Consider the following 17755-nt stretch of genomic DNA (forward strand, 5'->3'; position numbering starts at 1 on the left):
ATCACAGCAGCAAACAGACACTTTATGTAAAACTGCGCAGGTACATGCTGAGCAGCTCAATAAAGTCTATATAACTGAGCTTGAGTCTATTATTTTTAATCTCTCAGTATTAACCATGTTGCAATATGACTCATTAATCTCCATGAGGCATTTAATGTCAGTACAATATTCTTATTTCTATGGGAGCTTACTGTAGGATATACTGTGTTGCTAAATAAATAACATTCACAGTTTATAGCATTTTTTCCTTTACTGATAGAAATATAATTCTTGTCAAATGATACAAACGTTTACGTCTCTTGAGGTTGTAGTTTGTCTGTTGGACAAATACTTATCGCCACCTGGTGGTTACTTCATGTAATGTTTACAGTGTAAAATGTCATTGTCCAAACATTAAATCTACTATTGTACTATACTCAGTATTAGTACTTTTATATATACACACACATATATATATATGTATTTTGATAATGAATTTAAATAATGTATTTAAATAAATAGAATACTTGATTTTTAAATATGTTTATGTATGAACCTAAACCTATGTGACACTATATATTGATTGTAATTAGGCCTACCATATTTAAATATATATATATATATTTAAATATATATATATATATATATATATATATATATATATATATATATATATATATATATATATATATATTTAAATTACATTATTTAACAGTATATTTTTAACATACATATCTTTATTAATGAAAATACATGACATACTTAGCTCAATTACAGACACTTAAAGGAACAGTGCAGCAGTTTTTAAAGGAAAATGGCTTTCACTAAAATATTAAATTGCCACACTATAATAAACACACTTTATGATTTATTGTAAATAGCCTACACGTGACGTAAATCCGAGGTGTTGGTGAGGTTATTCTTATAAATGTCTGCTGGTGGTGAACATTAACTCTTTATCTCCAAACCTCATCGGTAGATATTTTGAGGTCATTTCAGTCTCGTGCTCCACTTTGAGCTCATTGGTCTGTGTGTGATTGAAACACTCAGCTGCGCCTCTCTGCGTCCACTTCGTGCTGCTGCGGAGGAGGAGGAGGAAGAGGAAGAGGAGGAGGAGGAGGAGGAGAGGCACGACGGGAGAAACAGCGACTCAAACACCACAGAAACGCGTTGTTTACCTCCATTCAAATGTCTGCGGATGATGATGATGATGATTGCACATCTTTCTCATTCGCACATTTAAACGCATAGCGTGGGAGGGTGGTGCTGCAGGATCGTGTTCCTGTTTTGTTTGTCCTGAATTTAAAGACAACAGAGATTCAGTGGTGTCGTCCTCCTCCTTTTTAATATGACGCTCGCCAGAAACCAGGTCGATGAAATTTGGGTTTTACCATGAGAGGAACCGGCATGGATCTGCTGTGGAGGATCCTAGCAGCTCTCAGCTTCGACTGCTTTAAAGATTCATCGTCGTCAAAGTGAGTGATCAACCTGGATTTCACCGGATATAACCTCCAAGTCCTAATATCTTCCTGTGCATGTCTGTGGCCATCAGTAATGACTTTATTAAGCACCTTAACCAATCTCCTGTGAATCTACCTGTTTATATTATCCTCGTTTTTTGCTGGTACACCCTATTTGGATAATCCTTAATTGTATAACATAACTGCAAAGGCCAACGCTCAATAACTGAGGACAGATTTGATGTGTGAAACGATTAAATGACAAATCAGGCAAAAAAATACCAGATTTATCTGAGTGGAAATGTCGTCCTGCACCTCACAGTTGTTATGACAACTGAGGCATAAAATGCTATAAAGCCATTTTAGGAATATTAACATCAGAGGAAGCCCGAGTACCATCTACTTCCATCGAAAGCACATGTCTAATTAGGCTTCAGACAACATCATGGGGTTCATCACAAGTATTCACGTCACATATTTAATGAGCTCCAACAGCTGTGTGTGTGTGTGTGTGTGTGTGTGTGTGTGTGTGTGTGTGTGTGTGTGTGTGTGTGATGTCCTAAACCACCAACTGTTGTGCTTGTGTATGCATTCCTTAATTACGAAATCATTTTTAACATTTTTACCCTATAACATGCTGTCTGAATGTAAAGACAGATAAATGCCAGCAGACACCTCCACAGTTTAAATGATTGAGTAATCACTCAGCTCCACCCTAACTGTAATCACCTCCAGGTCTTGTTTTACCAGTTATTTATTCCCTGGAACAAATCTTTACACCAATGCTAAATGTGTTTTCAGTGTGAGCACTGGAAAAGCCTGATCCCAGCTTGTTCCCATGTGTCTCAGGCACAACTGCTGTCTCATGTTTTTAAGGTTTTGTTTAGCGTGTGTGGTGATTGGCTTCTATTTTAATCATTGGTTAATCATTTAAAGTCATTTTTCAAACAAAGATGTCAAAACCTCTCTCGTTCCAGTGGCTCTAATGTGAGGATTTGCTGGTTTTATTCTGTTTTTTATCTCTATAAATTGAATATATTTGGACAAAACAAGACATAACGTCAGCTTGGACTTTGATGGACATGTGTCACTATGTTTCCATTGTTGAAAAGTAAGAAACTGTTGAATATTCTTTTGATAAGTTGATTGATCGTTTAAAAAATGGCCATCAGAATCTCTGAGCCAATCGTAAGGTCTATAAATGTCTGGTTTTGTCCTACCAACAATCCAAAACTCAAACTCAAATTAATGGTGAGACACTATAGTCAAAAACCTTGTTCATGAACTGAAGCTCCATAGTGTGTGACTCTTTTGTCCCGTCTGTCCCTCTCAGGTCTCCCACCAAGCAGAGCTCCAGCCAGGCCGGCAGCATGGAGAGCAGCTCCCTGACGGGCTCCCTGTCGCTGGGCCCCGACCTGCCGCACTGCCAGTGCTGCATCTCCTACGAGGTCCGCCTGAAGCGCCTCTCCTGCGGACACCACTACTGCGACCCCTGCTGCGACCAGATCGTCAACCTGGCCTTCGAAGATATCGAGGGCCTGTCCGACTACCCCTGCCCCATGTGCAAGTCCATCCGGCAGCTGGGAGGCCTCGGCCCGTCCTCCTCCGGGTACTTCTACGGGCCCGATGGCATCCTGCAGCAGGAGCAGTGTACAGGGAAGGAGCACGGGAGTCGGTCGGGGTAAAGTTTAAGCTCTTTCACGAGAGGGATGTAAACTCTCTTCTGGGGATTAAACATTTTGGTTTCTTCAGTTTTGACCTGGTTGATTTTGAACACCTTTTTAAAGCTTTGTGGTGACATGGACTTGCAACTCATGGCCACTTTACTTTATTCTGTCGTCTGTGGTCATCAGGTGCAACATGTGAGAATGCATGACAATAACATCCATAGGTTTAAAGTGCCAAAATGCATCACAAGCATCAGTCATCACAACAATTGTGGAAAAGAGAGATCTCTTATATTTCGGCCAGAAAAACATCATGTTTTTAATAACATGCAGGTTTTCTGCGTACATCTGCGTAAAAGCAGAGTTTTATTCTACTGAACATAAAGTTGGAAACTCGAGACATGAAACTAGAGCTTTACATGACTTAACTGTGTAGTAAGTATTTTGTATTTTCAACATTTCCTGTCAGACGAGTTCTTACTTTGTGCATTTCCTGTGAAAGTATCGAGCATTTTGCACATGATTCTCAAATTGTTTTATTCTAACTATACATATCATGCAAGGCTGATGGATTTTAAATTACATGTACAGTGCCATGCTACTTTTTAAGTTTTCCAGATCATATGTAAATATTTATTTTGTTAAAAAAATAAAGTTTGTGAGCTGTGTACGAGAATGGACCTTCTTCTTCTTCCTCTTCTTCCTCCATGGCACAGATGATGAACACAGTTGAGTTTATAGAACTGATAACACTTTTTATTTTATCAGGATCAAAACATGCTGATACAAAAAATATGTACATCTGGCAAATTGAAGTGAAGTTCGTACCAAAAACATTAAATTATACAACGATACAGGCCGACAGGTGTAGCAGAAGATCAAATTAGATTTTCCATGAGGACAAAGATGTGTTTTGTTTTTGTTCCACGGAAGACAAGCGAATGCATTGGCATCACACCTGGAAAGCTCTGAAATTGTAGCTGATATCAATGTGCCTTGATATTGATGTGATGAATATTTACAACAATTTAATAATTCATAGTGCTATCAAGTGAGGTACCATTTGACATGAGAGAAGATCTGCATCAGTCATACGTCTGACAACCGTTATCCTGCCGGAAATAAAATTTAGAAAAAAAAAAAAACTTGCTTTTTGAAATGCGTAACAATTTCATCCATCTGTGGAAATGACGCCAGTGACGCCAGAAATGACGCCAGTGCGTCCACTGGTCACCCACATCATGCAAACGACAACCTGTTAGGTTTTTAAAAAGGAGCAGGACGATGCTTCCTTCTGTGCTTTTAAATACAGTCAGACACTTCCAAGTCCTTGACCTAAATGCTGGCTGTGTACTAATACACCTCCAGGCAGCAAACATGAAAAGTAAACACAGGAAGAAATAAGCTTCCCTTTGCTTCCAACAGTGGTGCCTGCTTAAGGTACGGCAAATCTAAAAAAAAGGCAGAATAGCGTTTGTGTTCTTCCAGTCAAACACAAAATTATCGAGAAATCTTCAAAAATAATACTAAATTTGGTCAAACAATTCAGAAATCACACTTATGTACATGCATGACGTCAAAAATGTGACTGATCATGATTTAAAATACAAATACTGGAAAATAAAGATGAACGTTTAGATAAGATTATATAACTAAAGCCCTGGAATCATGTCAGACACGCAGGAGTTGAATCTATCTGCAGTAATATGACTTTAGCCACATCCAGGCTAACGTGACACTCTGAATGAAAACAGGCCTCTCGCTGCTCCTAAGCCTGAAAGCAAGTGGAGAGATATGAGAGCGGTACCAAAATAGCTCTCATGCCCTAAATTCCACATTAAAGTCACCGGTCACAGCGCCTGCAGTAAAAAAAAAAAAAAAGATTTATCACTGTTCAAACAATGTACTTTTCTATTTGAAGCCGAGATACAGAAATGAGGAAGTAAACATGTCTTTATGCACATCAGCGTGACATAAAGATCCAAAGAGCTAGTTGTAAAAAGAAAGTCTTTTGGAGACATGTCGTCCCACATCCCGTCAAAGCGCCCCGAAGGATCACCTTATCACACCGTGTCCCACTTTGGATAAGAAGCTAAAAATAGAAACATGTGAGGGCGACATGACGTCTACAAAACGTGTCATGACAGTTTCTTCTGATGAAGATGTGCTTCTGAAGTTCTGCTGTCACACATTGTTCAGCACATTTCAGCCCTTTTTCTTTTTGTCTTCGATACATTTCATTGGTGGAATATTGAACACCAAGATTTTCTGTACAAATATACAAAAGAGTTGTCACATTTTTAATTACAGTACAGACGATAAGTAGAGCCAGGAGATCTCGCACTGGTTATTTCATAATGTTGCACTGTGTTCCACCTTTTTGTGTTTATTTAAATCACCTTGTAGTCAATCGAATATGTTTTGACAGGACACACGCACGCACACACACACACACACACACACACACACACACACACACACACACACACACACACACACACACACACACACACACACACACACACACACACACACACACACACACACACACACACACACACACAAACACACACAAACACACACACCAGTTTTAGATTGTGCCGGTGTTTTGCTTATAGTACCCGGTCGTGGGGTGGAGCGGTCTGTATCCCGTTGCTCTTAGGCAGCTTGGCGTTATTGGGTGCTGGGTAGTGGCGCTGGTCAGGGCGGGCCTCTGCTACTGAAGAGTGCCCAAACAGGAAGGTGTGCTTGTTGCTGCCGCCATTGTCTTTGTGTCCGGGCCTGGATGATGGAGCTGAGGCGGACAGGGGGCCCCTGGAGGTCTGGTGGTTTGTGGAGGTAGGAGGGGGCGCGGTCGCTCTGGGCATCGTCGTGCTCTGAGACCTCGACGCGGGGAAGAGGAAGGTGCCGTTGTTGGTGTTTTGGTTCAGATTGGTGTCGGTACGCCGGGGCTCGGCCGTCTTCGCGGGAGGGTTTGGATCCGTGGACACTTGTGCCAACTTGTCTTTGAGCTGCTGCACCTCCCGGGCCAGCCGCTCCACAGGGTGGGGGTGGTTTGCGGAGATGGGATGGGAGAACGCCTGAGGATGGAAGGCAACATAGTCAGTATCTCTTACAGTAGGTGGTCACTATCGTAACCTGTGACCTGTGAAGATTCACATCTTCAGTAGGACCGAAAGGGCTCGGAGCTGAGAGCCACAGACACGGAGACAGAGGGAGACAGAAATATACAACATTACCATCCTTTTAGTTTATTAGGTACACCTGTAAAATCTAATGGAACCCAAACAAACAGCAACCTGTATTCTCCCTCCTACTCGGAGAAAACAACATTCAATTGTTGTGGTCGCTGTTCGAGAAGTAAATATATATAGACATGTTGTCCTGCTGTAGTAAGCGGTTTTGTTTGGCTGAAATTCATTATACATGAGAGCAGTGTCAAGACTTTGATACAACCGTGAAAAAGCAACAAAACTCCCACAACAACCTCCTTAAACAAAGACCAGATAATGAAACCAACTGGTGTGTGTTTTAGAGCTGAGCTTTGCACAAATGTCAAGTGATTTCTGAATGAATGGATATCTTGTGTCAATGCTGCTAAGAGAAGAAGAAGAAGAAGAAGAAGAAGAAGAAGAAGAAGAAGAAGAAGAAGAAGAAGAAGAAGAAGAAGAAGAAGAAGAAGAAGAAAAAAAGGGGATTTTGTTGGCCTTAGGGGGCAATTTAATGGTGTGTGAAATTGTAGAGGAAGTCAATTACACAGAAGAACAGAATTGACTCTAATCTCTCTACACTGTTAACCTGAGTGTGTGTTTAAGGGGTTTGATAGGCTTTACTTGTCCGATTTTATTGTAACAATGAATTAAAAGAATGGAGCAATGTGGAACCTCCAGAAGTTTTGTGGGCAAAATTAAATAAAACAATTGTGGAGGATGCACTTGATAAGCCCAATGACATCTCTATACATTTATACATTTCCCTCGGGATCAATAAAGTATCCATCTATCTATATTTAGACAGCCAGTGATTAGTGCGATCCTATCCGATGGTTCTGTATACTTAGGCATCATTTTTTAAATATATATTGGGCTTTGAATGCATGTGTGACAAATAGTAGAGACTCAAGAGAAGTATGTGGAGCTTCGCTGACTGTTCCTGATTCACTATCATTCCTATTTAATTTGAAACCACCTACAGTACGGGACACTTCCACTGTACCTGTGCATGGAGCGCCCCCCGGAGGTAGCACTCCCTCCACAGGCCCATGCAGGGCCCCATGAGGAGGGGCAGTAAGGGCTCGTAGGGGTCAAGTGGTCCCTGAGGACCGGAGGTGGAAGTGAGTCCTTGGGGAAACTCAGCCAGGGCCCAGGCTTTCAGCAGCCTCTCCAGGCCGGGCACGTTCTCAGAGGACGGCGCTCTCCGGTGGCTCTTCTTGTAAACGCCTGAACTGCCGCTGCGCCAGGGAAGCAGGTTAGAAGGACAGGAGAAGGTCCCTCGAGAGAGGAGGAAGACTGAGCCGGGGATGGTGTCAGTCAGCTGGTGGGCAGGTGTGGGAGGAAAAGAAACTCTCAGTCAAACACCTGCAAAAGCAACCTAACAATGTAATTGTATAAGTTTCATTCACAGTAACAAACTAATGTTGTGTAGTGCGAGTCATGTGCCATGATGTGTGACAGAATGTACGAGTTGAGTTGGACGCATGTTTCACGACTACCACAAGAGGGTGCAGTGGCTTGTTGCAAATACTAAGTCTATTCAGTAGATGAGACAATTTCCCAGAAACAAAATCTGTAACACGCGTTTATTCACAAAATGTATCAAATCTATCACTTCTGAAATTTTCCAGTTTAAGTCAAAATCTGCAAAGAAACACGAGATGATTGCCGGTGTCAGCCACTGTTACACCTAAAGCTCCCGCCATGGCCACTAGAGGGTGTGTTGCATCATGAACGAGTTGGCAGCCCTACCCGGTGCGTGTCTGGGTTGGTGTTGAGGTTGCCATTGAGCAGCGGCTGGAGAGGAGGGATCGGAGGGACGGGTTGGGTGAAGCGGTCTCGTCTGTGCTTGCTGTACTGCAGGGACCAGTCCCACACCGAGGGCAGAGGAGGGTCAGAGGAGTCGGAGGAAGAATCCGGATGAAGCACATCTCTCCAGCCGTTGACTGGTGTGTAGGACTGCCCGGGGTTCTGGGTCGAGTAGGACATACATTTCAAAAGGTTTATGTTCAAGCCAACTTTTCAGACAGAGTTTCACATAGATCCAGAAATATCTCCCAGAAGTGTCTGCAACAAATGATATTGTAATGATTTAAAATGCTCTATTTAAAGATGACACAATAGAGCTGCCAAAACACTAAAGCCCCTCTCAGGTGTCCAGTACCTGGGAGCGTTTGCATCTCTCTCGCTGGCAGTTGGCCAGGAAGCTGGAGAAGAGTGGCAGGTGGATGCTGTCGTGCAAGGCCAACAGGAAGTCATCTGTCAGCTGGAAGCGAGAGGGATACTGGGACAAGAGCTGCCAGACACAGTCCAGGAAGAGCAGGAAGACTGGAGCCTGCGAGGGAAGGGAAGTTAGTAAGTAAGGAAACTTTATTTCTTTATATTTAGCATCTTTCAAAACCAGAGTTGCAAAGTTGCTTCACACAAAACACAAAACATGTGGCTGTTTTTAACCGAGGGGTGAATATGGAGTTCAAAGATCTGAAACTGTATCTGTATGTGTTAATAGAATTATAAAAAGCAATCGGGAGCTGATGTGATTCAGACAGAACTGGAGAGATATACTCTCTGCATCCTGAGAGATGGATGAATGTAGGGAGCAGGAAGGAGGAAAAGGTGGAGGAGAAGACAGAAAGGAGGTGGGACAGAAGATGGAGTGACTAAGTCAGAGGAAAGAGGGGGAGGAGGAAGATGGAGGCTAAAAATAGTAGGAAAGAAGGTGGATGGATAAATGAAAAAGTAAATTGTTTGGGGAAATACTTTCTAAAATGTTTGGAAATCTGTGTTAATCTTAGAGTGGACATGCATCCTTAAGTACGTAACATAATGCAGACAACGTTGGTTAATATGCAATATATCTTAATATAAATATTTAAAAGAATACATATATATATATATAAATACATCTTGTTCAACCTTGAAGGGTTTGTTTTATGCTTTACTAGAACAAAACCTATAATTGAAAGTAAACTGAACCATTTTATCACGATACAATTACAATTATTATTGTCCAACTCTACATGCAGGACAGGACTACGCTCCATCTTGTTTTGTCAAATAACAATAAACAAGGCATTTGTATTTCATAGCTGGCCTTACTTTACAACATCTCTGTATAATTCTATAGTTGGATAAACTTGTCGTTGTTCGACCTCTCACCTCCTCTTTGTCGTTGTCGCGGTGATAGTTGATGCGGCTGTTGAAGCGGTGGCCGGCCATCACCCACTCCTTCTGCACCAGGCTCTGGAAACCGTGTTGCGTCCGACAGTGAGGGTCACACATCACCTGCACCAGGCTGGACACCACACAGCCCATGTCCCGGTCGTCCGCCTCTGTAACGTCAAAACAGAGGGAGCTGAAAAAGGTCATTAAACATCTCTGTTATTACCTGCTGGAGATGCGTCCGTTGTTTATAGTGTCTGGTTCTTCTGGCTCCACTATTTTACCACGTTCCACTTTTTTCTCAAGTGTCTTTGGCAAATGTAATACATATGTTATTGGCAGAATGTGGGCAAAGTGCCTATATACTGACATATTTCGCTAATAAAGTACATGTAGTACAATATTGCTGTCACATTATTAAGAATGCATTTCTTTCGCTCTTTTAAATCTTATTTTATTGAGATTATACTTTTTTTTTTTTAAACATGAACGTTAACCTAAAAATGAATAATTCTAAACATAAAAAATAAAAGGACTGATGTCAAGATACTATACATCGTCTCACATATACATATAACCATCTTTAAGTAAACTAATCAAGTAAAAGAACATTTCAACATCTGGAGCATGAATGCATTTCTAAATGTTTGCACTGATCATGTAAGTATTTAGGGGGAGCGTAGTATTCCTGCATTACGACAAAACACTGGCACCATTGTAATGGCTTCAATATCATTATGAGACATGTACTGTAATTGTGTATTGAGCTCTAACAGATTTACATTTTAGAACGCCACTACGGACAAACAACCCTTTAATTTACAACCACCATTTAATTCTGAGGGAGAGAGAGAAGTAGAAAGAAAGAAAGAAAATATTGATTGCACAGCCCCGCAGATAAAAATGATGATGATGAGCAACAAAAGACAAAGACCCAGCGCCAGCCAGACAAAAGAGAAGAGGGAGAGGGCCCGCTGAGAGACAAAGTTTTCCTGGGCTAGTGTAGTGAGTCATTTCTGCAGTGGGATATTTATGGCTGATCCTGACGCAACAAGGAGACTCAGAGCACGACTGATATATGAACCTCTCAGCTCAGCAGCCGTTGTAAAGGCCGGCCTGATGTTAAGTCACTTACAGCTGCAGTGGCAGAGAAAGTCAAACACCAGCAGCAAGTTGTAAACATCCTCAGCTGAAAACGGCCATTATTTGAGTAAGCAGTGTTGGGTCTGTCTCTCTGGGTGTTCATGAATGCACCACAGGCAGCCAGACCAGATGGTAAGAAATCAACAACAGCTTACTGTGGAATCTAAGGAGTTCTCTTTAAATGACATTTCTCCATTGAATGGCAAAACTAAATTCTGTGTTAGTGTTGTTCGGTAGCCCTGCAGTGACAATGTCAGGAGTCGGAACAACAATAACGCAATTAAAAATCGGTTGTCAATAATCGGAGGCGTTGAAAGCTGAAGATCTTGCGGACAGCCAGACGCTCTGAGGTTATCCTCACTGCACTTTTGGGTTTACCTGATCTGTCCAGTAGCTTTCCCTGTCACCTGATCCGACTCACTGCCAGGTGGTGATCAGTTGACACCTCTACTTCACAACAAACAACAGTCAGCATATTCCTTTTCGCGACACACAGTCACATAGAGGTGAGCCTATTGTTCTAAGGGGGGAAACTCCAACACAGCAACATTCAGACAGGGGATTGGGAGTATCCCCACACCCGCTCGGTGCCTCTCGGTGCAGGAAAAGAACAATCCCGCTCCTATCCTAAATTGGTGCAAGAGCCGGTGCTGGGTGAAAAGATAAGTTAAGCTATATCTTCAGTTGGCACCTCTCTGTGTTCCACAGTAGCTACGTGTAATTCCCCACCAGAGAGGCGATCTTTCACGTCCAAAGAGACAGTTTTTGTAACCAGGGGGGGGGCAGTTCATCGGGACCCCTGCCCTGACATGATCCTGGAATAGCAACGCCAGACCACCACACCTAGCCTTGTGGGTGATCGGCTCACAAACAGCTGGTGTAGGAGTAAAAGTTCAAACAGATACTGAATTTTAAAAATAGATCGAGTGAACACACCAAACAATAAATAAGTAATATCAACACCATCAACTGAATTACAAAGTCATAGAGGTACAAATAACGTTCTTGAAACTCTTTAACAGATGCGATGGTAAAGTGAAATTGTGTTGTACATATGTGTGGGTCTACATGTAATAAGTATGATATTATAAGTAGGCGTAGAACCGCATAAACAAGCGATATTTGCTTTATGTTAAAAGTTCAAATTTGACCTTATGTGGGTCTAGAGATAAACTTATTTTTTCTATGATATTTTACAATTTTTGTTTTCTTATATGGAGTCCATCCCACCTTTCAAATGCAAACACAAATGTTGCAGCCTGCTTGGTGTGACCGTGTCCTTACAATCCTGCTGTACGGAGGCCTATTGACGGTGTGCATGTAGGCTCAGTGGAGTGGTATATAGCTACTTCAGGGTAAACCCTAATGTGGGATTAATGAGAGGGAGGCGCCGTGAATAATGAATGGATTGAATAATATGAGCCGTGGTCTGAGTCACGTGACTCACCTTGCAGTGCCACAGTCAGGTGACCGCCGCGAAGAAGGCAGGCTACCTCTGAAGCTTTCCTCAGACAGGATCTGGAGACAGAGAGGCAGGTGGAAACACAGTTAGAAACACAGTAATCACATCACAAATATGGCAAAATAAATAAATATGGTTTTAAAAATAAAACTAACTTTTTTTCACACTAATACTCAACTATTTTTAAAGTTATACAAATGCATAAATACAGAAATTCATTCATGTTTCTATTGAGTAATGCTAATTACAGTCTCAGTAAATATGAGGTAATACACATAAGAGCAACTTTTCGTGGTTTCCCCATCAAGGATGATACATTTAACAAACACAGTTAATTGACCCCAAGTGAGCAGAAAGATGAAAGATTTGGATGGTTTATTTAAATAGAAACCTGATTTAATTTAATTACCATTCTTTTACTTCTAAAAACTTTTAAAAGTCTTTAGTTTAAGGATTTGAAATCCCCCTGGTCCTCAGCCAGTTACCAGTCAGGCAGCAAACTTAACAATAAAAAGCTATGAGTAGGAAGAACCTGATAACCTTTTGGATCAAGCCAGGCGAGCCAATCAGAGCGGTTACCTTGTGTAGTCTAGCCAGTGGGTGCTTTCCAGGGTAGATAACCATTTGTCATCAGGCACTGACACAGATGTGGAGATATCTAGAAGCCAAGACAGAACAAAAGATAATGTTCAAGACATTATGTCAAGTGTTCAGTAAGGGTATTCTCTGCACATCAGCTGACTGAACGGTTAGAGCCGGTACACAACAGCAGAGACAACAATGAGAAACCTCTCTCTCTCTCTCTTCTCTTCTTCTCTGTCTGTGTCTAAATTCCTCTTTTCTGAAAGTTTATTTGTGTTTTAGGCAGCATTTCATCTTGAAAAACAGTCAATTAAACAATGTGAAACTGATTGAGGTCAACTCACATTCAAATCATTTTAATACTTAATATTGCAGTCTAATCCAAAAGAGCAAAACATAAGGAAGAAATTATAAGTGTTGGTATATGGCTAAAATAACTGTCCGCATCTATATCCTAAGGGGAAAAAATGACTCATTCTATTAAGGAAAAACAAGACCTGTTTAATAACGTATCGGGTCCTTTTATTAAATACTTTGAATATACAGACTTGGAAAATATGCGACTGTAGGTCAGCTGAGTGAGTTTTGAGATGATAGATATGCTCCTCTGCTATGAGCAGGATGGAAACCTTGCATACCTCACTTTATGTCGACTGTATGATGAAGTTGGACATTCATTATTAGTAGCTGTTTTTACGCTGCCAGTAAACCGACAAAATATATCTGAGTGGATGTTTTTACAGGAGAATCCTCTGAGCTGTGAAGCACTCACCCACTAAAGACAGAACACTGAGCTGTGATAAAAACGGTGACCTTTACACATTGTGTGCAAGAGAGAGCGCGAGACAGGTCAGCATTTCAGTTCCAGGGCCAGTAGTTGTGAACGACCATGAGTTTTGTCATCTCTCTGTTTACTCAACCATGGAATGTGCCTACACGACAAAAACAAAAATAAAAAAAGGAGCTGTTTTGAGCCATCGCTGTTTGAGTTTCAGACCCAAACAACTCAGCGAAACCGTGAAGGGATTCTATATTTCTTTCTATATTCAAATGTGATAAAGAAAAGCAGGGATTTTGTAGAAGATTCAGAGAGCCTCAGTGGGGATTCGAATGACGAATAAACTCTTAAAATGCATAAGTGCCTCGAGTGAATAAATAATAAATTAGCACTTTCTATGACGCCCATATCTATATAAAACATACTTATAATGCGTTATAATTTGCTTATAGCACTTTATAATAAGCACTCATTATATCATTCTTTATAACAATATTCATAAGTATCATAATACTTCATAATTGATGGTCACTCACTGACATTTTTTGCAAAGATATTAATGTATTATAATTCTCATAGTTTTCAAACAATAACATACTTTTACGACGAGATTATAAATCACTTTAAGTTGTCAATGTTTGAAATAAATCATTAAATCTATGCAAGAACACACAAAACGTTGTAAAATTGATTATTGAACAACTAAATCATTATGAAGTATTATGATCTTTGACCTTACAATTCATAATAAAATGCGTTAGGATTATTGTTATAAAGCATTATGAATGTTTAGTGTTTATTACTATAATTATACAGTGCTATAAGCAGACTATAACGCATTATAAGTATGTTTATAATTCATTACAGACATAGAAAGTAATAGAAAGTGCTCCCGTAAGTATTTATGTGTGACGCTTCAGACCACCTACCTGACACGATGGAGGTTTATAAAACCAGTGAAAGCTGTGGGAGCTTCATTTGTCACAATTCTCCACTTTCGTGAGGTTCTTTTGTGCTGTGCTTGAATACACATTTGCTCAGGTGTTGTGTGTGTGTTCATGTCTTATCATCACCTCCGAGACAGAGGGCGCGCAGGCGGCTGTGTGCCAGCTGGATGTCTGCAGGTGAGGGCAGCTCCTCGCCCAGCTCCACCACCACACACAGAGAGGACTGGCAACCAAACAGGATCATCTCCAGGTTCCTATAGAACAGCACATCCTGCTGTTAGCACACCTAGCAACAAGCTACTCTGTAAACAAGCTGCCCTGTAAGCCTGTGTGTGTCTTACAGTGGATTTTATCTACAAAGCCTTTTAAAAATCTATCAGAGCACACGGTAATGTGTCCCGAGAAGTTGGTTTAAATGTTGATTCAGTTGTAAAAACTCACTGGTACAAGTTGAGTCTGTTATTCTGACTTCACCTGGTTTGGGGCCAGACTACATGGCTGATAAGCTGCTCTGTTAGGAGCCATCTAGATCTCTGAGAACCAAACATGCAGAAGCAGCTTTCAGTTTCTATGCCCCGCAGATCTGGAATAGATTTCCAGAACATTTGAGGTCTGACCCAACCCCTTTGTTCTTTTTGAATCGAGGCATAACACTTTTGTTTGCTGATGCCTTTCCCCGAGGTCATTTAAAGATGTTACATTCTTATATTTCTGCCCCTATTAAATCCTTGGAATCTACTGTTCTATGTTTGTTTTCTTCTCTTCTCTTCTTTTGTGTTGCATGTTCATGCTTATGTACATCTCTTTGAATTGCCCCAGTGTCTGAAATGTGCTGTAAAAATAAACTTGCCTTGCTTTGCTGTATTATGTTGCTTTTAAAACTGCTGTCTCAAGCTTCTTTCACAGCTCGCAGTATTTAGGCTGTGGCCAGCTGATGTTTTAGGGTTAGACTATTTCTGCACTTTGATTTCCTGTGTTCAGATATGAACATGATGATGAATAACACAACACTGCATCTTCTCTACAGGAGGATTAACATAAACTGACTGCTAAGTTTAGTGCTAAAAAAGAAAGAAAGGTGGTTCAGTTGCAGAGAGGAGTGTATCAATCTCTCTCACACAGCATCAGAGAATAGATATAGTCAAATGTCTGGTGACGAAGCTAAAATAAACCTGTAATATGCAACTTGTAGTCACATTGGTAGGTTAAATTAAAGACCTTCAATATCCAGAAATGTAAACTGATCTAATAAAGTGCACGCAGACAACTCTGCTGACCTGTGAACAAAAAATGTTTCCTCCAGCAGCATCAACCCTGTTATTAGTTTACTGTAACCCATGCTTTACCTCGTCGTAGCTGCAGCCTGCAGCCAACACATAAATCCTCTTAAAACTCATCAGTTTTACACCGACAGACACTCGTGTACTAACATCCATTCGGAAAACATCGAACACACACCTGATGTCGTCTTTCTCGTGGTAGATGTTGTTCTGGAAGCTCGCCATTCGCAGTAGATCGCTGCCTCGAGGGTGTCGCCAACACCAGCGCTGCAACACAAAACATTTCACCCTCTTTAATAACACGTTCCACATTGTGAAAATCCCTTAAAAAAAGAAAAAGGCATCTTGTCATTTCTCCCACAGGAATGTTAATAACAAATATGACAGCAGTTGAAATATTGTTGTATTATAGAGACATATATTGCACTTGAGAAGGATAATTGATAATATGAAGTTCAAACATTAGATTTGAAAGTCAGCACCTTTCAGTTTGTTTGAGCTTTGAAAACACATGTGGGTTATAGAAATATAGTTATAGAAAATGACATTAAAAGTTTAGATTTACAAATGATAAGAATTATACATGCTGTCTGAAGTCGAGGACAAATAGAATAATATATGAAATCTGTATAAAATATATAAAAATAAAATAATGATACGTTTTGATATTTAAAAAGTATAAAATAATATTTCAAAGGATTGAGGCTGTTAACACATGAATTAATGAAGCAATCGTACAGTAAATGTCAACACTAAGTGCACTCACAGGGATGCGTCCTTCATTGAAGTGGGCGAAGCTTTTCTTCAGCTCAGTGTCTAAAACCTTTTGCGGCACCACGATGCACCTCGGCAGGCTGACGGGGAAACAAAGAATACACAGTCGTGTTGACAGAATGTAAATCGTTGAGTGACGGCAGCCATGGAAGACGGGTGAGATGTTCTGTATTCAAAAACGTCAACAACGTTAAACCTTTTAGAACACTAAGTGGTACTATTGTGTCTTTTACAGGAGTTTAACCTTGGCTTTGCCTGACATTCAGTTTCCTTCATTGTGTGCAAAACATTGCTTTCCAAGTGTTCTCTTGTCGAGGACTTTCAAGATGTATTCACCAAGTCCAAAAACAAGAAGGGAGGGTTGCTGTTGGATACAATTTGGCACAGCATGTCATGTTTTTCTACAATAGGAGATAAAAACTAAGGTGTTTGTGAAAACTGACAAACCACAGGATACCTCATTTAAACAGACACAAAGATGTGTCGGGCACCATTCACCTCGGGTGTGTTTTTACCTGGTGGACATCTCGAAGCGGTCGTTGACCGAGCTGACTCTCCAGCCAGTGGCCCCGCACCTCTCCAGCTCCTGCTCCCAGTCTGAAGCAGACTCAAACCAGATCATGTGGGTGTTTCTGCGACGGTTGCTTAGAAACTGCTTCATTTCTGGAAGAAGAAAGTGATTCAAACATCTCACTGCACTGTCAGCAGAATACAACAGTGAGTGCAGGTGTGGTATAAGGCTACTGCAGAGGATCAGAGAGGGACTAATAGTGTCCTAATAGTAGTCCTGTGTATCATGAGAAGAGCCGATTCATTGTTGAGGTCATCTTTGGGAAATATTTCCAGCTTTTCCAATTTAAGGATTTGATATTTTAACTGGATATATATTTTGGGTTTTCTTGGACAAAACAAGCAAAGTAAAGATGCTACCTTGGACTTGTGATGGGCATTGCTCCCTATTTCTATGACATTTTATGAACCAAACAATTGAGCGATTAATAATCTCCAGTTCTTATCATGGGGAAGATGCATTGAAACATTAGATATCAGCTGTCCACTGGGAGGTTCAGCAGGGACAGCTGAATGTGAAATGCCTCTTCACAAATCCAGAGCTTCCTTTTCCTTTCAGAATCAACAATCGTAGAAACATGCGTCATTCGTGGCACCGGAGTGAAAACACTGCATGTTCATGAATGGCTGTGACGTCAATCACATCGGCTTGTCTCAATATGGGATCGAATCTTTCACAAGGAGCGATGTCGTCCACGCACTGACCACACACCGGACACACTTGACCCCTGGGGCAGAG

The 17755-nt window shown here is 40.9% G+C and overlaps 1 protein-coding gene across 1 annotated transcript in view; it reads right to left on the reverse strand.

Moving 5' to 3' along the window:
• Positions 1-3835: 3835 nt before the first annotated feature.
• The window catches only part of mtmr11 (myotubularin related protein 11), a 32474-nt gene continuing 18554 nt past the window's right edge, over positions 3836-17755 (reverse strand). Inside the window, exons 7-18 of the mRNA XM_029451528.1 lie at positions 16962-17109; positions 16439-16526; positions 15851-15939; positions 14519-14646; positions 12665-12743; positions 12071-12141; positions 9478-9650; positions 8483-8653; positions 8071-8289; positions 7322-7639; positions 5728-6186; positions 3836-4965 (exon numbers count right to left, since the gene is read on the reverse strand). Coding sequence (XP_029307388.1) covers positions 4957-4965; positions 5728-6186; positions 7322-7639; positions 8071-8289; positions 8483-8653; positions 9478-9650; positions 12071-12141; positions 12665-12743; positions 14519-14646; positions 15851-15939; positions 16439-16526; positions 16962-17109 — 1952 coding nt within the window. The 3' untranslated portion in view covers positions 3836-4956. The remainder of the gene's footprint in view (positions 4966-5727; positions 6187-7321; positions 7640-8070; positions 8290-8482; positions 8654-9477; positions 9651-12070; positions 12142-12664; positions 12744-14518; positions 14647-15850; positions 15940-16438; positions 16527-16961; positions 17110-17755) is intronic.

The sequence above is a fragment of the Cottoperca gobio genome, chromosome 16 (genome assembly GCF_900634415.1).
Source record: "Cottoperca gobio chromosome 16, fCotGob3.1, whole genome shotgun sequence".
NCBI classification, from domain to species: domain Eukaryota; kingdom Metazoa; phylum Chordata; class Actinopteri; order Perciformes; family Bovichtidae; genus Cottoperca; species Cottoperca gobio.